This window comes from Gorilla gorilla, chromosome 3 (assembly GCF_029281585.2).
Source record: "Gorilla gorilla gorilla isolate KB3781 chromosome 3, NHGRI_mGorGor1-v2.1_pri, whole genome shotgun sequence".
Taxonomy (NCBI): domain Eukaryota; kingdom Metazoa; phylum Chordata; class Mammalia; order Primates; family Hominidae; genus Gorilla; species Gorilla gorilla.
Genome location: NC_073227.2, coordinates 55,861,376 through 55,885,404, shown reverse-complemented (window position 1 = coordinate 55,885,404; position 24,029 = coordinate 55,861,376). Strand labels below are relative to the sequence as shown.

Here is a 24,029-nt window from a genome sequence, read left to right as displayed (position 1 = left end):
ACTCTCCTGGCTGTTTCACTCCAGTCCGTAAAGTGAGCTTTTTGTAAATATATTTTACTCAAGTTTCATTTGGGAATATTACTTTATTTCATATTTTTTAGCATAATTACATTTTGAAAAATTCCTGTTCATATTACCTAACATTTTTGTTCCCTAAACTCTAGACTCATGCTTTGTTAAATTATAGAAGACAAATTTTATTCTTATCTTATATTAAAGTTATTTTGTTGAAATCTCAAAAATAAAGTATTATAATTTTTAGTCTTAGAAGTTTTGTAGGGGGAATTTAGAGGGCAATTTTACATTATTAATGGATGGTAATGAACTTGGGCAGTGTCACACCTGCATTCTGTCTTTATATAGCTTGTTCCTCATCAAACTTTCACCCACGAATTTTAGCATCCATTGATGATTCTGTTGTAAATGAGTTGTTACTACGATAACATTTGAGAAAATAGAAAAAGCTCTCAAGAACAACACACGTGCATGTGTGCCCAGATGCTTCATTAATGAAACCCTTGACCATTTAATCCCAGTGATACTACATAAAGTATTCTAGAGCATAGAAACCCATGGAAATAACCAAGTGTTTTTTTTTTGTTTTGTTTTTTTTTTTTTTTTTTTTTTTTTTGAGACGGAGTCTCGCTCTGTCACCCAGGCTGGAGTGCAGTGGCATAATCCGCTCACTGCAAGCTCCGCCTCCCAGGTTCACGCCATTCTCCTGCCTCAGCCTCCCACGTAGCTGGGACTACAGGCGCCTGCCACCACGCCCAGCTAATTTTTTGTATTTTTTTTTAGTAGAGACAGGGTTTCACCATGTTAGCCAGGATGGTCTCGATCTCCTGACCTCGTGATCCGCCCGCCTCGGCCTCCCAAAGAACCAAGTGTATTTTACAAAACAAATAAAAACTTGCCAAGTGGGAATTTTCTAACTCCATCTTCTACATTTATTAATTGACATTTTACTGTAAGAGCTCTCCCAACCTCATATGTTAATACTGGCATGAACCAGTGGATTCTTTATTTGGTGCTTTGCCATCGTTTTGATGTTTAATTTATTGAACATCAAAGGCCCACGGGAGTGTCTTTAAACTGGTTCTCATGTCCCTTTGGTGTGTTTCTATCTTTGTTTTAGTATTTTCGTTTTTTTTCTGGCTAATAAAAATGTCCCAGGCTCATCTTGTACTTTACATATCCTAGCCCAGGACTTAGACATTTCTCTAAGGGCCTTTTTAATGGGCAGTGATATTTAAAAACCACTTGATGTGCTTTTTGCTCCTTGTGTATCATTACTTCTAGGCTCTCTGTTTTAATAAGGACCATTTTTAAATTTATTTTAGTGAATTGGCTGTTGACGTCCTTCGCATATTTTTTTTTTCCTTGGGGTTTTGGTCTCTTTCTTTACAATACTTTTGCCTCATAATGGATTTCTGTCATCTCCTATCATTGGTTAACATCTCCAGTCCAGTGTTAAATAGTATTGGCCCTGCCTTGTTTCTTTCTTTAGAGGAATTACTTTCTGTATTTCTACATTATGTAAGATGTTGGCTTTGTCACCATGTTAGAGTATCCAACAATTTCTGTTTTCTTGAGTGTGTGTGTATATTTAAATAAGGATTGGATGCTGAATTTGCCAAATGATATTTTAGCATCTGTGGAGATAATCATTAGATCTGTTGATTTGGATTTGCTAATGTTTAGGATTTTAAAAATGTTCATTAATTGTATTAGTCTATCATTTTTAAATTTTGTATTGTCTTTGTCAGATTTGGGTATCAACGTTACGTTTGTTTTATAAAATAAACTTGGCTATTTCCTTGGTTTTCTATGCTTTAGAATATGTAGTATCATTGGGATTAACTGGTCATTGAGGGTTTTATGGAATTCCTCTATGAAACCATCTGGGCCTGATGTGTGTGTGTTGTTTTTGATAACTTTCTCTATTTTTTCTAATGAAAATTTCTCTCTCTTATGGGGTCATTTTTGGAAAACTATTATTTTCCTTAGAAATTATCTATTTCATCTAGATTTTTCAAATTTATTTGTATAAAAGTTTGGAAAGTAGTTGCTTACCATGATTAAAATTTTGTTGTTGTTTTATGATTTCCCCTTGTCATTCTTATTTTGAGTATTTTTGCTTTCTCCCTCTTTCTCGAGTGTTAGGTAGTAAATTTTTTTATTTTAAAAAACTTAGGATTTTGATTAACTGGATTGACTGTTCTTTTATGGTTTACCACATTTTTTCTGCTCTTATTTTATTATTTCCTTTAAAAAGAAATTTCTAAATTTCTTTAAGAAGAATTGAGAATTTAATTCATTTATTTTCATGCTTTCATTTTTATCATAGATGTGCTTAAAGCTTATGGATTATTTATTGCTTTAGGTATATTCCATATATTCATGTATATACTGCTTTCTTTGTATTTGAGAGTTTCTATGTCTTTACATTATATTTCCTCCTATACTCAAGATTTTTAAAATAGAAGATCTAGTTTTATTGCATTGTGATCAGAGCATGTGTTTGTAATATTTTTCTAATTTATGGAACTTAACAGTGCTTCCTTTGTAAAATAAGGTGATTAATTTTTGTGAATGTTCCATGTGCTTGAGAAGATGTAATATCGTAAAAATCAGGATATAAGATTTGGGTTGTGTGTGTGGATCATGTTTTAATACAGTAGCTTTGTCTTATATTGAAAATGCTGTATTACAATTCCATATTATTAGTGTGTTTCTTTTTGTTTGGTTTTTGTGTTTTGAGACACAGTCTTACTCTATTGGCCAAGCTGAAGTACAGTGGCGTGGTCATGGCTCACTGCAGCCTTGAACTCCTGGGCTCAAGTGATCCTCCCGCCTCAGCCTCTCAAGCAGCTGGGGCTACAGGCACATACCACCACGCCTGGATAATTTTTAAGAAACTTTTTGTAGAGTTGTGGTCTCATTGTATTGCCCAGGCTGGTCTCAAAACACCTGGGCTCAAGAGACCCTCCTGCCTCAGCTTCCTAAAATGTTGAGATTACAGGCATGAGCCATCATGCCTAGCCTGTTAGTGTGTTTCTGTATCTCTTTGCAGCTGCTGTAGTTTTTGCTTATAAAGATGATTAAGCTGTTATATGTCGTACAGAATTTTTAATAATTATGGCTTTTAGCGTTGAAAGGTATCCTTTGTTACATTTAATACTTTTGGCTTGAATTCTTATGCATCCCCTTTTTCATTTTAAGAGGCAAGTTAAGTAAGTCCTTTAACAATTTTTAATATCACTAATATCTTTGGTTTAGCTCTGAATTATTACTTTATGATTACTGTTTGTATTATGTCACTTTTTCTTTATGTGATACGTTTTCTTTGCTCTTACAATTTTCTCCTATTAAGGTTTGTTTTCGTTTAGTGGTTGATTACTTTTTTTTTTTGTACATTTTTAATGTCTTTAGACCCTTGTTTCTTTCATCTTTTACTAACTGGTTTGTCAGCTTTTAATTTTATCACCTGGTTCTCATTTAAGACTGTATGACAATCAGTGAGTTTATTTTCTTTGCCTTTTTTTCTCTCCTTCTCTTCTCATTGTTTAGTTGCATGTTTTATTCTTTTTCAGAACATACGACATTTATATATTATTCTACCCCCATTCTGACCTTTTTTTCTTTTTCTTTTCTTTTTTTTTTTTTTTGAGATGGAGTCTCGCTCTGTCACCCAGGCTGGGGTGCAATGGTGCGATCTTGGCTCACTGCAAGCTCCGCCTCCCGGGTTCACGCCATTATCCTGCCTCAGCCTCCCGCGTAGCTGGGACTACAGGTGCCCGCCGCCACACCTGGCTAATTTTGTTTTTGTATTTTTAGTAGAGACGGGGTTTCACCGTGTTAGCCAGGATGGTCTCTATCTCCTGACCTCGTGATCCACCCGCCTCGGCCTCCCAAAGTGCTGAGATTACAGGCGTGAGCCACTGCGCCCAGCCCTTTTTTTCTTAGATTTTCAATTTTAAATTTCAACCATCAGTCTTTTTGCTGAAATTTCCCAATCTTCTCTTGGTTGAATGAAGTGCATCCTCTAGTAGTTTCTCCAAGAGAGCTTGTAGTATAGTATTCCCTGAATGCTTAATTCTTAAACATTCCCTTGCATGTTTTAAGAATGTTTTGCTATAGCATTTACAATTGTATAAAAAGTCTTTTATTGATGCGTTCTTTCCTAGAGTTTCTTGTAAATGTTGCTCTATGCTGCTTTCGTTTATATTTTACTTTTGAGAAATTTGATGCCAGTCTCTTCTCCTTATGAGTTAATTGATCTTTTTTACCTGGGACCCCTAAAGTTGTTTCTTTCTCCTTCACTTCCCCCTCCTCCTCCTCCATCTTTAAAATCTAATGTTTTTATTAAGGTATGACTCAGGGTTAATAATTTTTGATAAATTTTTTCAGGTACCTGATTAGCCCTTTCAACATATTAGTTCAATATTTTTATTTTCCTGGATTATAGTTTTAAATACCAGATCTGTTTCATTTATTTTGTTTTTGTTTTTTAGTGATATCAATTGTGTATATGTTGGGTTTTCTTTTTCTGTCTCCCATTTCACTCAATTACTTCTTTGATACTTTTTTCTACATCTCACTTTTATCATCTAGGATGTTTTGCTGCCTCATTTCAGGGAGCCTTATTAAATTTTGATTCAAGTATGTTCTTCTGTAAATATGTTCTTCCATGAGCACCTTGTAATTTAGTTTTTATTTCTGATGTAATTTTATCTTAACTTTTTTTTTTTTTCCTGAATTCAATCAACCTTTGTTCATTTCTTTTCCATTATGTTCTTAGGTTTTGCTTTTCTGACTTAAGGTGGTAGTGTATTGAAGAGCCCTATACCATGCTCATATTAGGTAATTTGCCAGGACTCACAGGACTCAGCATATAGTTATACCTACTGCTATGAGTTATTACAGCAAAAGGGTAGGAGGCACAGTCAGCAAAGGGAAAAGGCACATGAGGTGAAGTGTAGGGCAAACCAGTCACAAGCGCCCAGAGTCTGCTTCCAGTGGAGCCACATAGTTTGTACTTAATTCTCCCAGCACTGAGTTGTGACAACACTTGTAAAATGTTTCCAACCAGAGAAGTTCATTAGAGACTGAGCACCTAGAGTTTTTATTGGGGGAAGGCTACGTAGGCAGCCTCACCTGGTACATACCAGAGTTCAGGGCTCTCAAGAGGGAAAGCAACTGTTCAGCATAAACCGTTTGATTTATACAGTTTAGACATAGTCAGCTGTTCTTACCAGTTCTGGGAATGGTGGAACCTTCCTGAAATCCAGATTCCCAAGCACCAGCCAAGGGCTAGTCTTACAAGGAGGCTTTTCAAAAGATAGTGGTCAGGTCTGCTAGGTTAACGCTTCTGTATAGGCAGTGTTTCATATAGTTAATTCAGTTTGGAATATTATGTTCCAGTTTTCTTCTTCTTTGTACTTCTTTTTTGGGTGGGAGATACAGGAGGGGATTTTCATCAGCGAAAAGGCTTTGGATGTCATTTTCTGTTTATTTTCTATAGTAGTTTTTTATAGTTGTAAATTACATATCTTTATGTTTTTGGACAGAGTTTAGTATAAGATTTCTAGTTGATGACCACTCTCTTGCCAGTGTGGGAAAATACAATTTTTTAAATGGTTGGCGTTTGAGGGTGGTGCTGAGAAGAGGAAAGGAGTTATGTGTCCTTATTTTACTTTTGTTTTCTTTGGTCTTGCAAAATCCTAAATTTCCCTTCTTCTTTTGCCGGGTCTAAAGAAGTCTGCCTAAAGTCTGCCTTTCCCTTTTTACCTTCTTCCCAGAGTGTTGCCTTTCCAAGATTGGCTACTTGAATCTTGTGTACTTATTTTATTTTATTTTGAAACAAGTCTGAAGTCTAAAGTCTGCCTTTCCCTTTTTACCTTCTTCCCGGAGTGTTGCCTTTCCAAGATTGGCTACTTGAATCTCATATACTTTTTAAATTTATTTTTATTTTTATTTTTTTGAGACAAGGTGTCTCTCTGTCTCCCAGACTGGATGCAGTGGCGCACTCACGGCTCACTGCAGCCTTGACCTCCCAGGCTCAGGTGATCTTCCCACCTCAGCTTTCCTAGTAGCTGGGACTACAGGTGCACACCATCGCACCAGGCTAATTTTGGTGTTTTTTTGTAGAGACGGGGTTTTGCCATGTTGCCAAGGCTGGTCTCGAACTCCTGGGCTCAGGCAGTTCACCTTCCTCGGCCTCCCAAAGTGCTGGGATTAGAGGCATGAGCCACTGCACCCAGCCTTGTGTACTTGTTAAAATCCATTCCCTTTAGTTAGTGCTGTGGTCTACCAGGGTATTTTCAGTATTTTCATATTTAGGGGGACCTTTTTCTGTTGTGATTTTAGCTCAGCCTCCTCTTCTGTTTTTCATTTAGTTTTTTTCAGAACTCCACTAGCTCTATGAAAATACTTGCATTGGGAGCTTGAAAAATAGCTCTCTCAGGAGTTTTTTTTTTTTTTTTTTCCTAGTTATAGGTAATTTGAAGTTTGTAGAAATTTGTGTCTTCTAGTTGTGCTGTGGTCGTGGGATTCAGTGATTTTGTTATTAATGAGCTATATGTTTTTTGAGGGGGACATGTGGATATATTTGGATTAAGGTGGCTTGCATTACCTCAGCACTACCGATTTTTTTTCTTAAATACATATTAAAGTATATGTTTTAATATAGAATTCTATCGCTTCAGTTCTAATAATTTCGTTTGCTTTCAATTCAGTGAATTATTTAAGTCATCTTTTCCTTTTAGTCCTGTGTGGAAAAAAACACAAACTGTTTTTCCTCTGCTCTTAAAACACAACAATCAACACAAAAGACTTTTGTGACCAAATGTGTGGGAGTTTCTTTCAACCAAGAAGAAAACAATCACTTCTGTAGCAGGCACCAGCTGGGTGTCCTCTAATTCATTTCTGAGACTACCTGGAGAAAGTGTCAGATCCTGTAGGTTGAGGGCTCAGTCCCACAAGACAGCCTTGCCTTCAGACACTAGTCTGAAGTTCAGGCCTCTGGAATTTCTGACTGACCGGCTTCAAGTTTAGGTTCACACAGCCCCCTCTTTGGGTTTGATTAATTTGCTAGAGTGCCTCATAAATCTCAGAGAAAAACTTATTTATGTTTACTGGTTTATTATAAAGGATATTGCAAAGTATACACATGAAGAGATACATAGAGTGAGGTATGAAAGAAGGGGTATGGCGATTCCATTCCTACCCCTGCCCCACCATTTGCATACCACCCTCCAGGAACCTCTGTGTTCAGCTATTCATAAGCTTTTCATACCCTATCTTCTTGGGCCTTTATGGAGAATTCATTGGATAGGCATGATTGAAGTATGGACACTCATGTAGAAGTGTGACTGGACAGAGGGTGTGATCTAATAATTATAGACTGAGTGGGGAAACCCAGCAAGGCCTGTTTCAGTTCTTTTTGGCCTGTGTGTACAGCATTCCTTCTTCCAGAGTATGGGACAGGACCCCTTCTGAAATGGGGTCTTATGACCTACAATCAGACAAGGTAGGTCAGAGAATTTCTTTACGGCCTGCTCAAGACAGAAAGGCGGAGGAAGGTTATATTTTTAGTTTTAATGGCATGCCTTGGGGAAAAATAACAGGGGCTGTGGGAGTGATGAGCCAAGAACCGTGGACGAAAACCAATATGTATATATTATTATACCATAGTCTTTTTCTGCTTCATGTTAATTTCTTCTGTAGAATTTGGATGTAAAAGATATAGAACTTGAAAAGTTAATTTATTCCTAAGTATAGAGTAACAGGAATAAAATAATATTAACTCTTTAAGTTCAGAGGTGAACATTATACTTGTAAGAATCTTAAAAATGCAAGTGTTTAATAGAGCCAGCATAAAAACTTTGTGGTATTAAGGGGAACTTTGCCAAGAAATATCTTAGAGTATATTGATAGCCAATTTAGTATGAATATTTAGATAATAGTTTTAATTAACATTAAGGAGACTGAACTTATGGTATATTTTGGCAGTTATGTCTGGTGAAAGCAAGAATAGGAAAAGTAAGAAAATACAGAATAAAGGAAAGGAGAAAAAAGGTATGGGAAACAGAAAAGTGAGATGCAAGTGATAGGGAGTTTTAGATTGTCACTAGTTACTGACTTCAGCAGTGTCTGTTGCAAAGTAGGTTTATTCCTTGGTGTTTGTGACTTTTTTCTGAATTACTCACTGAGATATAAAAGCATTTTAAAGTGCAGACTGTTCTAAAATGATCAGATCTAAAGTGAATTACTATTTTATTTTATTTTTTTGAGACAGAGTCTTGCTCAGTCACCCAGACTGGAGTGCAGTGTCGTGATCTTGACTCACTGCAACCTCCGCCTCCTGAGTTCGAGCGATTCTTATGCCTCAGTCTCCTGAGTAGCCAGGATTACAGGCATGCACCATGACACCTGCCTAATTTTTGTATTTTTAGTGGAAATGGGCTTTCACCATGTTGGCCAGGCTGGTCTCGAACTCCCAGCCTCAAGTGATCCGCCTGCCTTAGTCTCCCAAAGTGCTGGGATTACAGGTTAGAGCGACTGTACCTGGCCTAAAGTGAATTAATTTCTAATATTAATAGCTTACCCAAGCTTTTTAAATAAGTTAATTTTATTTCTCACCAAATAGCCTAAATTCCTCAATTTGAACATATTAAATAATTAGTTTTAAATTTTTTTATGTAGGGGCATTAACAATTGTAATTATGAATTATAATGATTAATCTATAGGGAAAGATAGTTACAGAAACTATTAAAGAGAGGCCAGGCCCAGATGATATTTTGTGTGTGTTTTGTACTTACTTCTTGCAGCGATTACACTTTTGGCATTTGACTTGTTAGTAGTAAAGGGCTGGATGGTTTGAGTTATCAGAACAGTTGAGTAATTTGAAGATAATTGTTACAGATAGAGAAATAATTAAAGTATTCCTTGAGGAAAAAAGATAATTTTATGGATATGCTTGAAATTATGAGTTATTTTTAGAAAAATTATGCTATAAAATGGATTTTTGTTTGAATGTCATCAACTTTCTTATTTTTAGAAAAATAACCACAGCTGATGTAAATGAAAAGAACCTCCTCAGTTGTTGCAAAAATCAGTGCCCTAAAGAGGTAAGCTTTAGTAGAACCTTTTAAATTGTATTCCTTGGGCATTGTTTCTCTTGGATTTTCTTTTTTCTTGTTTGGTCAAATTATTTCAGGTCTTCTCTGTTGTATCTTTTTAAATAAAAACGTAAGACATATAGTTAGGGTAGATGCATCTCATTTTATAAATTTGGTGATATTAGGACCTGAAATGACCCTTTGAAGATTTTTTTTAAGAAAGCAATTTTAAAGATAGCTTACATGATTTATACAATAAAGTATTGACCTAGTGCTTATCCCTCAAAATGTGATTCATACTTAAAGTATGTGGGTCATAGCAGTTAGACAGTAAATCCATAATAGGTTATTTTTAAAAATAGGGGTGCGTGTGTGTATGCATGTGCATGTGTGTGCATCTGTGGTGGAATAATGTGCGAGGATGGCTATTCATATCCACAGCATTTTGAAGATGGTGACGTAGAAGATACCTCTGCATTTTCATTGTGGCCTTTTGTGTTGGTACCATTCAGATCATTGAGTCTTTCAAGTTCATTACTATATTAATATAAAACATTCATCTATCAAGTTGTGTTTTTAAAGATTCTTGTGGTTGTATAAGCATTTTATTCAAATTGAAACTGTCAAAAAGTAGTTAGAAAAAATTGTGCAAAAGTAAAAAGGTAAAGAAACTCACTAGTGATTTATCCTGGTAATAATTTGAGAAACCAAAGCAGTCCTTCTACATTTGGCCAATCTGAAAGGGAAGATGCACTTTTGGATTTGGGAGTGGGACAGTTAAAATTACTTGATTTGGGTAGACATTTAAAAAGGAATCCTTTTGCCTTACAGATGTACTATATAGTATCTTTTTCCTTTAAATTGTCTTTATGCACTTATCTCAGTGTTTCTTACCTTATTTAGAGTCAGAAATAGATGACAACTAAGTGTTAAATATCATAATCAGTCTTTGATTAAGTATAAAACAGGAATCAATACATTACATACCTTTTTAATATTTTCCTTTAACTAAGGCTTTGGACCACTTTTTATGGATTTAAGATCTGTTGGAAATTGAGAGTTTTTAAATTTATGTAAAATTATAAGAAGAGAGGCCATTTGAAGTAATAAATGGTTATTTTAATAATCCTGTCTTTATAAGTGAAACTAGGGCATGGGATATTTCAAATTTAATTTTTTGAATTATTCAAATCCTGAACTTCCCTTGTTAAAATAAATTTTATTCTATCCCAATTCAGATTCCAGGTAATAAGTAGTTGGGAATGTTTTATTTTTAATCTTAGTAACCTGGTATGATTTATTAGGTAGAAATATGGTAATTTAATTTAGGTGTTGCTAATTTATAACTTAGAATTGCCTTAGCTATAAATAAGTTGTGATGCTATGACTTTTGGTGGGACTAGATGGGTCATTTTCATGATTGTGGATTCTAGGTCCTTCTGGAGCCCCTGGTATTGCTAGATCTCCTTGGGCTTTCTTGAAAAATGTATCTGTAGCCTGGGAACAATTCAAATGGCTGTTATAGTTTGGAACAATCTAAGAGTAGACAGGTGAATTTCACTGTGTCTAGTAGAACTCATTTTCGTTTATGGTCTCTTGACGTTGGTGACACCATAACAGTAATTCTGTTGCTTTAACATTCATTAGAATCACTTTAAGGGTTTGTTAAAACACAGATTGCTGGGCCGGGCATGGTGGCTCATGCCTGTAATCCCAGCACTTTGGGAGGCTGAGGCGGCTGGATGACCTGAGGTGAGGAGTTCGAGACCAGCCTGGCTAACATGGTGAAACCCCGTTTCTACTAAAAAATACAAAAAAAAAAAAAAAAAATAGCCCGACTTGGTGGCATGTGCCTGTAATCCCAGCTACTCGGGAGGCTGAGGCAGGAGAATCACTTGAACCCAGGAGGCGGAAGTTGCAGTGAGCCAAGATGGCGCCATTGCACTCCAGCTTGGGCAAAAAGAGCAAAACTCCATCTCAAAAAAAAAAAAACACAGATTGCTGGGCCCCCCTCTAGAGTTTTTGATTTTGTAGGCCTGGAGTAGGGCCTACATTTTGCATTTCTATTAAATAGTAAGCAATAGTGATACTGTTGGTCCAAGAGCACACATTGAGAACCAGTGTCAGCCAAGAAGTATATCACTTTGAATCTTTGTACTTCAAAGTTAAGGTATGGGATTCTGGTAAATTCTGATGTACTGATAAACTCTTATTTATGTTCTCGTTTCTTTCCCATACTGTAGATTGTCACGGGCAGGGGACTATGTCATATTTGTCTTTGTATCCAGTGCCTGTTACACAGGTTGTACACATTAAGCCACTGGTAAATGTTTATTGAATGTGAATAAAAGAATAAATTGTGGGAGTGGCATAAGCATATCCTTCCAGCTCCACTGTGTCTCTGATACACACTCTATGGATTATTAGGTTTGAATTTAACTAAATGAAAACATAAGGATGCCGTTAAGAACATACCTTTAAACTGTGCCCGACATATGCATTTCTGCTCTTTCTTAAAAGAGATATAAAGAGGAACAAAATGGAAGTTTTATTTTATTTTACATGGTATGGGGCTTCAGTTATTTTATTTTTTTTTAAATGTTCAAAGTTTTTAATTGATAAAATTTTGTATATTTATCATAGGCAACATGTTTTGAAATATGTATACATTGTGGAATGACTAAGTTGAGTTAATATATGCATTTTTTTATGGTGAGAACACTTAAAATCTCTCTTGGCAATTTTTAAGAATACAATGTATGTTATTAACTATAGTCATCATTTTGTACAATAGATCTTTTGAGTTTATTCCTCATATCTAACTGAAATTTTGTATACTTTGACCAACATCCCCCCAATCCCCTTCTGTCCTTCAGTCACTGGCAACTACCATTCTGCTCTTTCACTTCTATGAGTTCAGTTTTTTTATATTTCACATATGAGTGAGATCATTTGGTATTTCTACTTTTTTTGTTGTTTGTTTTTTTTTTTTTTTGAGATGGAGTCTCACTCTGTTGCCTGGGTTGGAGTACGGTGGTGCAATCTTGGCTCACTACAACCTCCACCTCCCAGGTTCAAGCGATTCTCCTGCCTCAGCTGCCTGAGTAGCTGAGATTACAGGCGCCCGCCACTACGCCCAGCTAATTTTTTGTATTTTTAGTAGAAACGGGGTTTCACCATGTTGGCTAGGCTGGTCTTGAACCCCAGAACTCGTGGTTCGCCCACATTGGCCTCCCAAAGTGCTGGGATTACAGGCGTGAGACATTGCACCTGGCCGGTATTTCTGCTTTTTAAAATTATTTATGAATTTGGTTGTCTCATTCCCATGCAAGCTTTTCTACTTTTTACTTGGGAAAATTAATTTAACTTCTGTGTAACTGAACTTATTCATATATAAAATGGGGCACTAATAATACCCACTTCAGAGTGCTGAGTATTATATGAGGTAATAACATGTAACGGACTTAGTTAATGGTAAGCGCTATATATGTGGTAGCTATGGTGATTATGATTATTTATCTACAAATAATATTGTTCTACAAGCGTTTCTTAGTTCTTTTGAAAGAGAGCTTTTCCTATTATTGGAATTAAAGTGGAACATTTTGATGCAGACAGTGTTGTTTGTAGGTAAACCATTTGGTATGACTTAACTGAAGTGCTAGCAGAATGATGTTGAGGGCTGAGTAGAGTAGAAAAAACCTGTCCCACTTTGATTGGGAAGGGTAATACATCTCATCTCTAAGTGAATATTTTAGAAAGACCTCTGTTTTTTGCTATGAAATCTGTAGTAAAGATAACCATCATTTTATCTTATGCATTCAAGTCAACTTTCTTTGTAACTACTTTTCAGTTTTTTCAGAATATAACCTGGCTTTTGAGATGACATATACTTACTTACACATCTAACAGGAAAATGATCACGATTTAATTTTTTTAAGCAATGAAATATCACATATATACCTAAAAATACATAATATAAATATGTATAGTTTAACAGTTAAAAAGTGAATACCATGTTAACTCTACCCAGGCCAAAAAATCAAGTAATGCTGGCATACCAGAAGTTTACCAAGGTCCGTGTCTGACTGTAGTTCCCATCCTCTATCCTATAGGGTAACCACCATTGCCTTTTTATAGTAATCCTTTCCTTGCTTTTATTTACAGTTTTTACTACCAGTATGTATATCTGCAAACAATATTGTTTGCCAATGTTAAAAGTTTAAAAGTATGCACTTTTGTGACTTGCTTATATATGTTTGTCATTTTTAATTGCATGTAGCTGTAGTCCACTGATTCCATTGTATAAGTTTGTTTTACTGTGGGTGGACATTTGAATAATTTCCAAATGTGGTTGTTATCAAAAATACTGCTGTGAACATTCTTGCTTTTGCATCCTGGTACATATGTGCACAGATTTCTGTAGGCATGCAGTAGTGTAATTGCTTGGTCATAGGGAATGTTTAATTTCAACTTTAATAATATCAAATTGATTTCCAAAATGGTTGTATCAATTTATAATCAGTAACTTTTCCAGTTACTGAAAAGTATCAGAAAGTTTTTCAACTTCCCATTGATGAAAGTTCTTCCTGTTTAGCATCCCTGCCAACATTTTGTGCGGTCAGCATTTTTTATTTTTGCCAGTCTTTTTGCATCTCATTGTGGTTTTAATTTACATTCTCTGATTACTGGTGAGTTTGAATACGTTTTCAGGATTAGAGGTGTTACTTTTGCCTGTGGGACATATGTTGGATACCAGCACAGTGTACACCTAGATGAGTTTCAGTTTTCCTAGTTGCAAATTGCAGAATCAATTTTGGCTTACTTATGGGGAAAAACGGAGAGAGAAGACGTTGTGGGGAGTATATGGAAGACATTGGGGAGCAATTCACAGATTCTGAAGGAAATGCTATACAGTCAAGCTTTGGGAAAGGCAGGATCTCTGCAGCCTAAGGGGGCTTTACAGTGAGATGACTACTTAAACCACCATCTCGCTCTTTTAAGTTTTTAGATTCCCGAGAGAGAAAACCTAATAGACTCACCATGGATCCAAGGGCTCCTTTTGGCACAGGCAGCCACAGTCAGGGAACTAGAACAGGTAGCATAGCCATGGCTGTGGCTACTGGGGGAATTATGGTGAACCAGGCAGCCATCCCAATGTATGTCTTCTACAAATTTTACCAGTATGTGGCAGGGTCAAATGAAGGGTTTAGAGAAAAAAAGATATATTTATTGAAGGCAGAAGACCTAGCCAGAGAAAAGACAGACTTTGAAGTCGTCAATGAAATTGTGAAGATGAGTATGAGGTCTTTTAGGAGGGAGAAAGATATAACATCAAGACCAGTGATTTTTAACTTTTCATCAACCCCCAGCGCAACAGAATACTGATTACAGTTAAAGGCGACACTATAGCCATGATCCTATGTATTTTCAAAAGGTCTTCCTTTATTGAATCTGATAAGCTTCCCTATTCACTTTCTCCTATAGAATCATTGATTTAAATGATAGATATCAGAGACTGAGAAGGATGGGGGGAAGGGGATGAAGTGATGTTGATTAAGGTATATTTCCAAATAGCTGGAAGAGAGGACTTGAAATGTTTGCAAAACATAGAAGTGATCAATACTCAAGATGATAAATACCCTCAAATACCCTGACTTGATCATTACACATTCTGTGTATGTAAGAAAATTACATGTGCCCTATAAATACATACAAATATTATGTATCAATAAAAATATAATAAATTTGAAGTGGAAGGGTTAGTTACTTTTTAAGAGAAAATGACTAATGTAATTACCTTAGAGATTAATTAAGGAAAGAGGGTATAGAGACGTATTTTGAGAGTAAGAATAAGTGGTGAGCTAATGCCAAATGTTTATGAAGTCTGGCTAGAGGCACTGGCAGGAATGAAGGTAAGAATGAAATTAAGCAATACAAAGGCTTGAAACAACCACTGTGAGGTAAGTGTTTGAAAATGAATAAATATTGAGCTTATTAAGTAGTATTCAGTGTCCAGTATTAGATAAAGGGAAAAACAAAACTGAAATCATTCAGAAATACCTGGACTTATTCTATTAATAGCAGTTCTCTGCCCTATAGTAGGATTAGTGGAAGTGTACAGTGTGAGTGATCTGAATTTAGTTTTAGTATGAATGCCTCAGCTAAAAATTAAAGAACAAAAAACCTAATCACACACTAGAAAGAGACTAAAGACAATGGAAAAGGATTCTAAATTTCTTTGAGTGGAGTCAGTAGTTTGAAAAATCAATCTGGTGAATCATAGAGATCAGTAATTAGAGAATTTAAATGTTTACTGAGGGTTCTACTATTTGGGAGGGATCTTTGTTAGGGATTATGACATGAGAGACAAAGAAATGCAGATGTTCCTCGGTTTATGGTGGGCATATGTCCTGATTAAACCCATTGTAAAACTGAAAAATTGTTTAAGTTACACCACCGTAAGTTGATGACTGTCTAAGACCATTGCCCTCAAGGAACTTATAATAATAACAACTTTTATTATAATAACTAAATATACTGAACTCATTTAATCCTCACAACAGCTTTATAAAGTAGTAATACTCTTTTACATGTGAAATTTTACATGTGAAACACAGAGAAGTCAGGTGACTTGTCTAAGATCCTGCAGTTAGTAAACAGGTAATCTGGGACTCAGTTCCAGGTAGTCTGACTTTGACATTTAACCCCTAACAAATAGTGTATTTTATTTGTTAGGGTTGGAGAGATAGAAATATATGAAGTGCCTAAAAAAAATTGTTTTTTTGCAAAATTTCAAGACACCACAAGCAATGTTACAATAGTTTAGAAACAGATTTCTTAACTACTATTATGTATTTATGTATAGGCAGATTTATATCAGGCCATTGTGGTGATTTAAGTCATGTCTTAAAGTGTGGATAAGATTTGAATAGACAGAGAGACCATGAACATTTCATCTTAACGCTTAACTAGGATAGGAAGACAGTAAACAATTAAAGACACGGAGCATAGACATCATGTCAATTACTGAGTTGTTTTGGCTACCTACATAATATTTTTTTAATATGTAGTAGAAAGGGTAAATGTTGTAGAATAAAAGGCTAAACAGTTATAACACCGTATAAGGACAGGGCATTTTCTTTTTTTTTTTTTTTTTCCCACAATGCAGTACAGGGAAGGTAGGTGTGTCATTGTATTCCATGTGTTCACCCATGAATCCAAGTCAGCTGGCGGCTCTGCTCTCTTTGGCATATGGTTTCCATTACTGCTCCAGCTTTCATCATTTCCAGGACATGGGGAAGAGAAGAACATGGAAGTATACTCTTGAAATGATCTGAAGCATGAATCACCTGTACTTGCTTACATTCCATTGACCAGAACTCAGTTATATGGCTATAACTAGCTACAAGGGGGGCTGTAAGATGTACTGTTGGAATGGAGCTGGGGAGAATAATTAAATATAATTAAATTATATATATAATTAAATTATATAAGTGTAATTAAAATAATTTATATCTAAAAGAAAAATAGTTTACAAATTATCCCATTAGCTAGGATTGGTTGACCCTTTGTGTGATGGACTCTCTTAAAATTGTTGGAGTGTGGGGGAAACTAGAGTATGATCAAGATGTAAGTATGTAATTGCTTTATTTTGATTTTATTTTAGCTTCCTTGTGGTCATAGATGCAAAGAGATGTGTCATCCTGGTGAATGTCCCTTTAATTGCAACCAGAAGGTAAAACTTAGATGTCCTTGTAAAAGAATAAAAAAGGTAAATATTTTAAGTTACTGAAAATACTTTTCTATATAAGTTGTTTTTGTGTGGTTTTCTTGTTCTTGTTTTTTGGTCTATGTGTTTTGTTAGTTGTTTGGCTTTTTTTTTTTTTTTTTGGCCTTTTAATTTTGAGGTTTTACTTCATAGAACCTTTTTATTATTAAAATGAGCCTACTTGTTCTGTAAACATTTATTTTAAACATAAGCTTTGGCGATTTAATTTTCTGCAATTTAACAGTAAAAGGAAAATTATTTTTTATGTTGGAACCAAATTCAATGCCCTGTTTTGGTCAATGTGCTTTAGATTTGAGGTCTTTGAACAAGGAACACAATGTAACAGGTAGAATGTTTCATTGCTTAAGAAATGGCTTGAGATTAACTTTGCTGCTGTTATTTATGAAATTCTTTTTACCATCAGTATTGTCCTTTGAAAATATTGCCATAAAAAGACCTCATATGAATAGCCTTATAAAGTAAAATAACATGTAAACTTGGAAAGAACTAATTTTAAGATAAAATGATGGTAACAGAGGAGTAAATGGGCAAAAACTAATGATTACAAAGCCTGATGGAAACAAACTATATACTGCTCAACAAAACTTATGAAGGAAAATATACTGTCCTAATAGTCTTTTTCTCAATTCTCTGTTTCCTTGATCTTCCCTGTTGGCAGTGCTTACTCCTTTGAAACCAACTTTTTTGACCTCTGATTTACCCTATCTCAGCTATAGTCGTAACTCCTTTTTTTCCTTCATATTCCTATTGTCATTCCCTAAAGCTTGTCTTTTTTGTCTCTTGAAATTCGCTTTTATTCATCCATGTGATGGATATGTATTGAGGATCTTTTATAGGTCCTTTGCCTTTCATTTATGTTCATAGTTTCTGATATGTTTTCCTAGGATAGGGAACTTCTGAATTTAAATTTATACACTTGGCCTTTTAGGGAGTGGAATCTTTAAGTTTTAAATATTTAAATTGACCCCCTGTACCTGAAAATAAATACTTGGTCAAGCCATTTTTAATGTGAGATGTCTCTTAAGTTTTCTTTGAAATCTCATGTCTTGTCCAAGTGCTGTATGCCACCCACCCGTTAGTACTTTGGAACAACTCTTTCCTGGGCTTTGGCCACAACTTCGTGACCCATTTCCTTTTTTTTTTTTTTTTGAGACGGAGTCTCGCCGTTGCCCCAGGCTGGAGTGCAGTGGCGTGATCTCGGCTCACTGCAGGCTCCGTCCCCGGGTTCACGCCATTCTCCTGCCTCAGCCTCCCGAGTAGCTGGGACTACAGGCACCCGCCACCTCGCCCGGCTAATTTTTTGTATTTTTAGTAGAGACAGGGTTTCACCGTGTTAGCCAGGATGATCTCGATCTCCTGACCTCGTGATCCGCCTGCCTCGGCCTCCCAAAGTGCTAGGATTACAGGTGTGAGCCACCGCGCCCAGCCCCATTTCCTTGTCTCTAGTCACACCACTTCCCTGTTCTAAATTCTTCAATGGCTCTTCATCACTTATGGAAAAAGTGCATTGTATAAAAAATGTGTATGTGTAGGTATATGCAGACTCGGCATACCAGGGAGGCTATGATAAGACATTTGCCTGCTTGTTCAGTCTCATCATCTAGCAATCATCTCTGTGAATCTGTTACTTAAGTGCCCTAATACATATATTGTACCCTCGCTTAGCTTAGGCTGTGGCAATGTGTATATATTTTTTTCCTGTGTAAAATACAATATGTTTTTCCTTTAGCTCTCTGCTTACTAGAATCCTGCTAATACTTATTGGAAGCACTTGCTTGTTTGAGAAGGTTTTCCTTCCCCAGGTTCCCTTGGGAAGGCTTAGCTGTTCCTTCCTCTTGACTTTCTTTGTACTGGGTTCATAATGTAGAGCTTTGTGATTCTAGGTATCTGTAACCTTGTTTCCTCATCTGTAAAATAGAGTTTATAGAGATTTATTGAAAGGAATAAAAGAGGTAGTGCTTACATAGCATTTAAAACAATGCTATGTTTAATAAATAGTAGCTGCCATTACTATAAAAGAGGTAGTGCTTACGTAGCATTTAAAACAATGCTACGTGTAATAAATAGTAGCTGCAATTACTATTGTTATTTATTTAGCACTTAACAGATGATTATACTGTTTATTTCTTACTGTGTTCCATTTCCCTGTCATGGTGTTTAGCATGTTATAGGCACTCTGTAAGTATCTTCTGAATGAGAAAAGATAAAATCCTCTTCTAAGCTGATGGACTTAATGTCTATAAACACACGATACTTATTTTTGTCTCCAGTGTTTGTTCATGTTAATTTTCTTTTTTTTTTTTTTTTTGAGACGGAGTCTCGCTCTGTCTCCCAGGCTGGAGTGCAGTGGTGCAATCTCGGCTCACTGCAAGCTCCGCCTCCCGGGTTCAAGCGATTCACCTACCTCAGCCTCCCAAGTAGCTGGGACTACAGGCACCTGCCACCATGCCCGGCTAATTTTATTTTTGTATTTTTAGTAGAGATGGGGTTTCACCGTGTTAGCCAGGATGGTCTCGATCTCCTGACCTCGTGATCCGCCCGCCTCGGCCTCCCAAAGTGCTGGGATTACAGGCGTGAGCCACCGCGCCCGGCCGTTAATTTTCTTATGTCTGGACTGTCTTTGGAGGACAAGACTATGTTTATCACTAAATCGAGCCAAAAATGAAGAACTAAGGAATAAAAAAAAAAAAAACCCCTCCAAGTAATAAAATTCCATGCCATAAAATGCTTTTACTAAATGCACTTTACTCAGGATTTGGTAATCTCATGTCTAAGCTGTGGTGGATTTGAACAAAAAACTAGAGTCTGAGGGTCTGGTGAGACAGGAGAAACTGATACAAATTAAATATAGTGAGAGTAAAAGTGATATTGGCAGCAATAAATGAATGAATAAAAGATAGATATACTACAAAAGGCAGTCTAAAACTAATATAAAGACGACTCTTCAACTCAGTAGGTCATCGTTTTATTCTGTCGTAGTACAGAAATTGGTCATAGTTTTGATGTCAAGACATCAAAAACAGTAGATCAGTGTTCTTTCATTAAGGAGGTAGTGAGGTGCCAACATAAGCTTTAGAACAATTTTCATCTAAACTTAAAAAAAGTTTAACAGTCGAGAGAAAAATTTGTAGCTCCCCAGAAAACTCTCTAGAGCTGCACTATCTGAGATGGTAGCCACTAGTCACATGTGGATATTTAAATGCAAATTGTAATGAATTAGCATAAAACAATATTAAAAATTTGGTTCCTCATTTTCACTACCCACATTTCAAGTGCTCAATAGCCATATGTGGCTAGTGCTACTCGGTGGACTAATGCAGATTTACATTTCCATCCCACGCACATACCAGGAAGCTCTGTTGGACAGCACATTTGTAGAACATTGTATTCCCTGGACACTTTGCAAGAATAACAAACAATAAAGAAAAGTAAAGAATAAAAACAACATGGGAGCTAAGTCCAATAGTGGCACGTAGTAATTATTAAGTTGATTTTTAAAAATTTTATGGTATTCTCTTTTTTAAGTTAAGAGAAAATAAGAAAGTAATCACTATTTGAAGCAGATATTTAATGCTTGCAACTATATCATCATTAAATATTAAGTCACATCAAATAATACTTATAACCTTAAGCTATCAGATGAACTTTGCTTTTTTATGGCAGACAGGTTTTTGAGGGAAAAATCATTTAAAATTTGAAAATTGGGTTGTTTGTAGGAATTGCAGTGCAACAAAGTACGTGAAAATCAGGTTTCAATAGAGTGTGACACAACGTGCAAGGAAATGAAGCAGAAAGCATCTGAGGTAATGTCTCGTTAAATATCATTTTAAAGGCTAGTGGCCTTTCCCTTCTTATTTTGTGCATTTATGTACTTATTAAAAACAACTTGAAATCTCATTTTTTTGCTTTTATAATAAAAGCCTAGTTTTATAGGCTTATTTTGAATGGCAGATTGGGATTTTCATTGCCTAGTGTATATGAAGGCTTTTCATCTTCTATGCCCGTTATAAGATTTTGAGATTCTTTGCTGCTTGGGTTATCTCTAGTGTTACTCTTCCTCGCCATCAACCCAATCAGTGACCTCTTGATTTTGTTTGAAAGTAAGGATTCCCTTCCATGATAGCACATTTAAGATAAATTTAACTCTAGAGAAACAGCAGTATTTAATAATTAATTCTAGATTCTTAATACAGCAACTTAAGAGGAAAAAAGGCAGTTTTAAAATTTGCTGTTACAGTGTTTTAACTCTTTGAATTACGATGTAATACCGATTTTACTTGTTAAGCTGAGATGCTCATATAAGGTATAACACTCCATCCATCACCACCTTCAATTTATTAGATAGTGCCTTGGTAAAACCTTGTCTCAGTATAGCATTTACATTTCTTTAAATGATTTCAAGCTCCTAAAAGTTGATATGGGTTAATAGAACCTGGATGGGTAGATGTTAAAATTCCATATAAAATGTGATGACTAAATTGTAAATTGACTTTTGTATGTGTATAAACAGATAAAAGAAGCAGAAGCCAAAGCTGCTTTTGAAGAAGAAAAACGAAGACAACAGGTAACCGAACAAAATACCCAGATTTATGTCTCTTAGCATCATTGCTAGATTTTGTGCAAACACACGGTATATTCCAAGGTCAAACTAAGGGCTAGTCTCTATTGTGAACTGAAAATAACATAGTTCTTGTAAACAAAAATGAGCCATCTACTAACTTGACTTTAAGTATACTGAAACTCTGAAAAGGTATGAGATCTCATATATTCCCAAATTTTTTTTTTGTATTTCCAATTTACTTTCTTGCCAATATCATCCATACTTCAGCCAGAAGAATTTTAATTCCTCCTTTGGCTGGGGAGTGAGAGTGAGCGAATCATCACCATTGTAAGGCATCTTCTGGAGACCATGACTTTACTTAACTAAAAGTATTTGAGTTCTATTTTACTGAGTTGCAGACCACCTATAACAAATAAGTGCAGTTTACTAATCAGTACATTTGTTTTAATAATACATTCCCATATTTCCCTATTAGATCTTTAAATGTGGGATTATAACCTGTTCTTTGTTGTTACCTAGATAACAAGTACATTCCTGATACTCCCTGTTTAAGTATTTACTTTATTGATCATACACTTGAAAGAGTGACTTGACTTTCTAATAGTGATGTATAACTTTTTATTATTATTTGTCAGTTTGTATCTTGAAATGCTTTATACTTATCAGATTGTATTGTGTGCCAAGCTACTGCCTTTATGAATGATGAGATTGAAACTTGCGTGATTTGCATGAATGAGGAAATTCAAACTTTGGTGAGTTGTAGGAACAATTAGAACAATTAGGAACATTAGAAACAATTCATGTAGTAAATAATGGTTGGCCAAGGTGACCTTTGAGATTTTATGGTTCTGTAAAGTTGATTTGCCTGATATCCCCAAAATAAGTTATCAGAGCTAATACAGTAAAACATAGGTTGGCTGGAATCCTAGGAGATTAAGTTATTAAGAATAGTTTAGTATGTTTTCTCCTTATTCCCTTTGCTATCTTTTTATAAATCATCATGAATGAAAATCTTAGATACATTCCCTGTTTACTGACTCTTTAAACAGAATATAATCAGTCCTTAGTATATGTAGGTTCTGCATCTGTGAATTCAACCAACCACAGATCGAAAATTTGTTTCAAAACAAGTAAAAAATAATAATAATAATAAATAATACACATTTTAAAATACAGTGTAACACCTATTTACATAGCATTTACATTGTTATGAGGTGTTATAGGAAATCTAGAGTGATTTAAAGTATACAGGAAGATGTTTGTGTGTTATTTGCAAATCCTCCACTATTTATGTAGAGACTTGATCATCCTCAGGTTTTTATATCCAAGGGGATCCTAGAACCAACTTCCTACAGATACTGAGGGATCACTGTATACAGCACATAACATATACTTGGTGACTGTGAGTCACCATTTAACTGTCAGTTATTTTACTGTGTCTGTAGTCCTCAAGTTTGCCTGCTTTTAAGATATTTTGACGTTTTTTATATGTCAGAAACTACCCACTTGGGAGTAGTCTGACATTTTGGCTCATTGAAGAATGCCACTTTGTATTAAACTAAGTTTATTATTAGATCTTTTTCAAGTGTGGTTTATGACCACAGTAATGGATATGTGAACTAAAGTTTACATTTTCTCCTGTTAAATAACCATTTACAAAGTTTTAGGTGGATATTATTAAATACATATATATTTTAACTATTGTCTTAATTACCTATGCACTATAGCATATTATATTACTTTATTATGCATAAAAGTTTAATAAGTACTTAGCAGTAGGATAAAAAAATCCCCATTTGATATTGAATGCAATTCAGTTATCGTCTTTTAGTACTAGTTTAAAATTTTTATGTCTAAAATAGTCATTTTGATTTTAAAGCATGAAGAATTTTTTCCTTTGAAGAATTTTTACTATTTTTAAAAAATGTATTTGGTAGAGAAGAAGCGAGTTCTGGCAGCTTTTTTCTCTTTACTCACTTGAATTTCTTTCTTAAAAGCCACTAATGTTTATTGCATGCATTGTAAACAACTAGAATTGTAGGTATCTTCATTCTCACTAGGCATCACAGCACTTGCTAGAAGCTTTATAGAATGCTGGTTCTATAATAATTGGGTTGAAGTATAATGGTGTCAATGTATAAGACCAGTGTCTATATTTTAGAGCACCCTGATTTAATAAGACGTTTTATTTTATTTATTCATTTATTTATTTTTTTTGAGATGGAGTCTCTCTCTGTTGCCCAGGCTGGAGTACAGTGGCGCCATCTTGGCTCACTGCAAGCTCTACCTCCCTGGTTCACGCCATTCTCCTGCCTTAGCCTCCCGAGTAGCTGGGACTACAGGCACCTGCCACCATGCCTGGCTAATTTTTTGTATTTTTAGTATAGATGGGGTTTCACCATGTTAGCCAGGATGGTCTTGATTTCCTCACCTTGTAACCCGCCTGCCTCAGCCTCCAAAAGTGCTGGGATTACAGGCGTGAGCCACCGTGCCCGGCCTAATCAGACATTTTAATATTTAGTATCATAGTCAGCCCTACAGTTTGAAATATTCTCT

At 35.5% G+C, this 24,029-nt stretch overlaps 1 protein-coding gene and 1 long non-coding RNA gene across 6 annotated transcripts in view; one reads left to right on the top strand and one right to left on the bottom strand.

Annotated features, from left to right (window-relative positions):
- Positions 1-24,029, bottom strand: part of LOC134758318 (uncharacterized) — a 66,004-nt gene that overhangs the window by 24,870 nt on the left and 17,105 nt on the right. The window lies entirely within an intron of this gene.
- Positions 1-24,029, top strand: part of NFXL1 (nuclear transcription factor, X-box binding like 1) — a 68,013-nt gene that overhangs the window by 42,675 nt on the left and 1,309 nt on the right. For all 5 annotated transcript variants that reach the window (XM_019025860.4, XM_055385568.2, XM_055385564.2 and 2 more), the window contains 4 exons: positions 9,063-9,132; positions 16,790-16,894; positions 20,629-20,715; positions 21,423-21,476. In XM_019025860.4, coding sequence (XP_018881405.2) covers positions 9,063-9,132; positions 16,790-16,894; positions 20,629-20,715; positions 21,423-21,476 — 316 coding nt within the window. The remainder of the gene's footprint in view (positions 1-9,062; positions 9,133-16,789; positions 16,895-20,628; positions 20,716-21,422; positions 21,477-24,029) is intronic.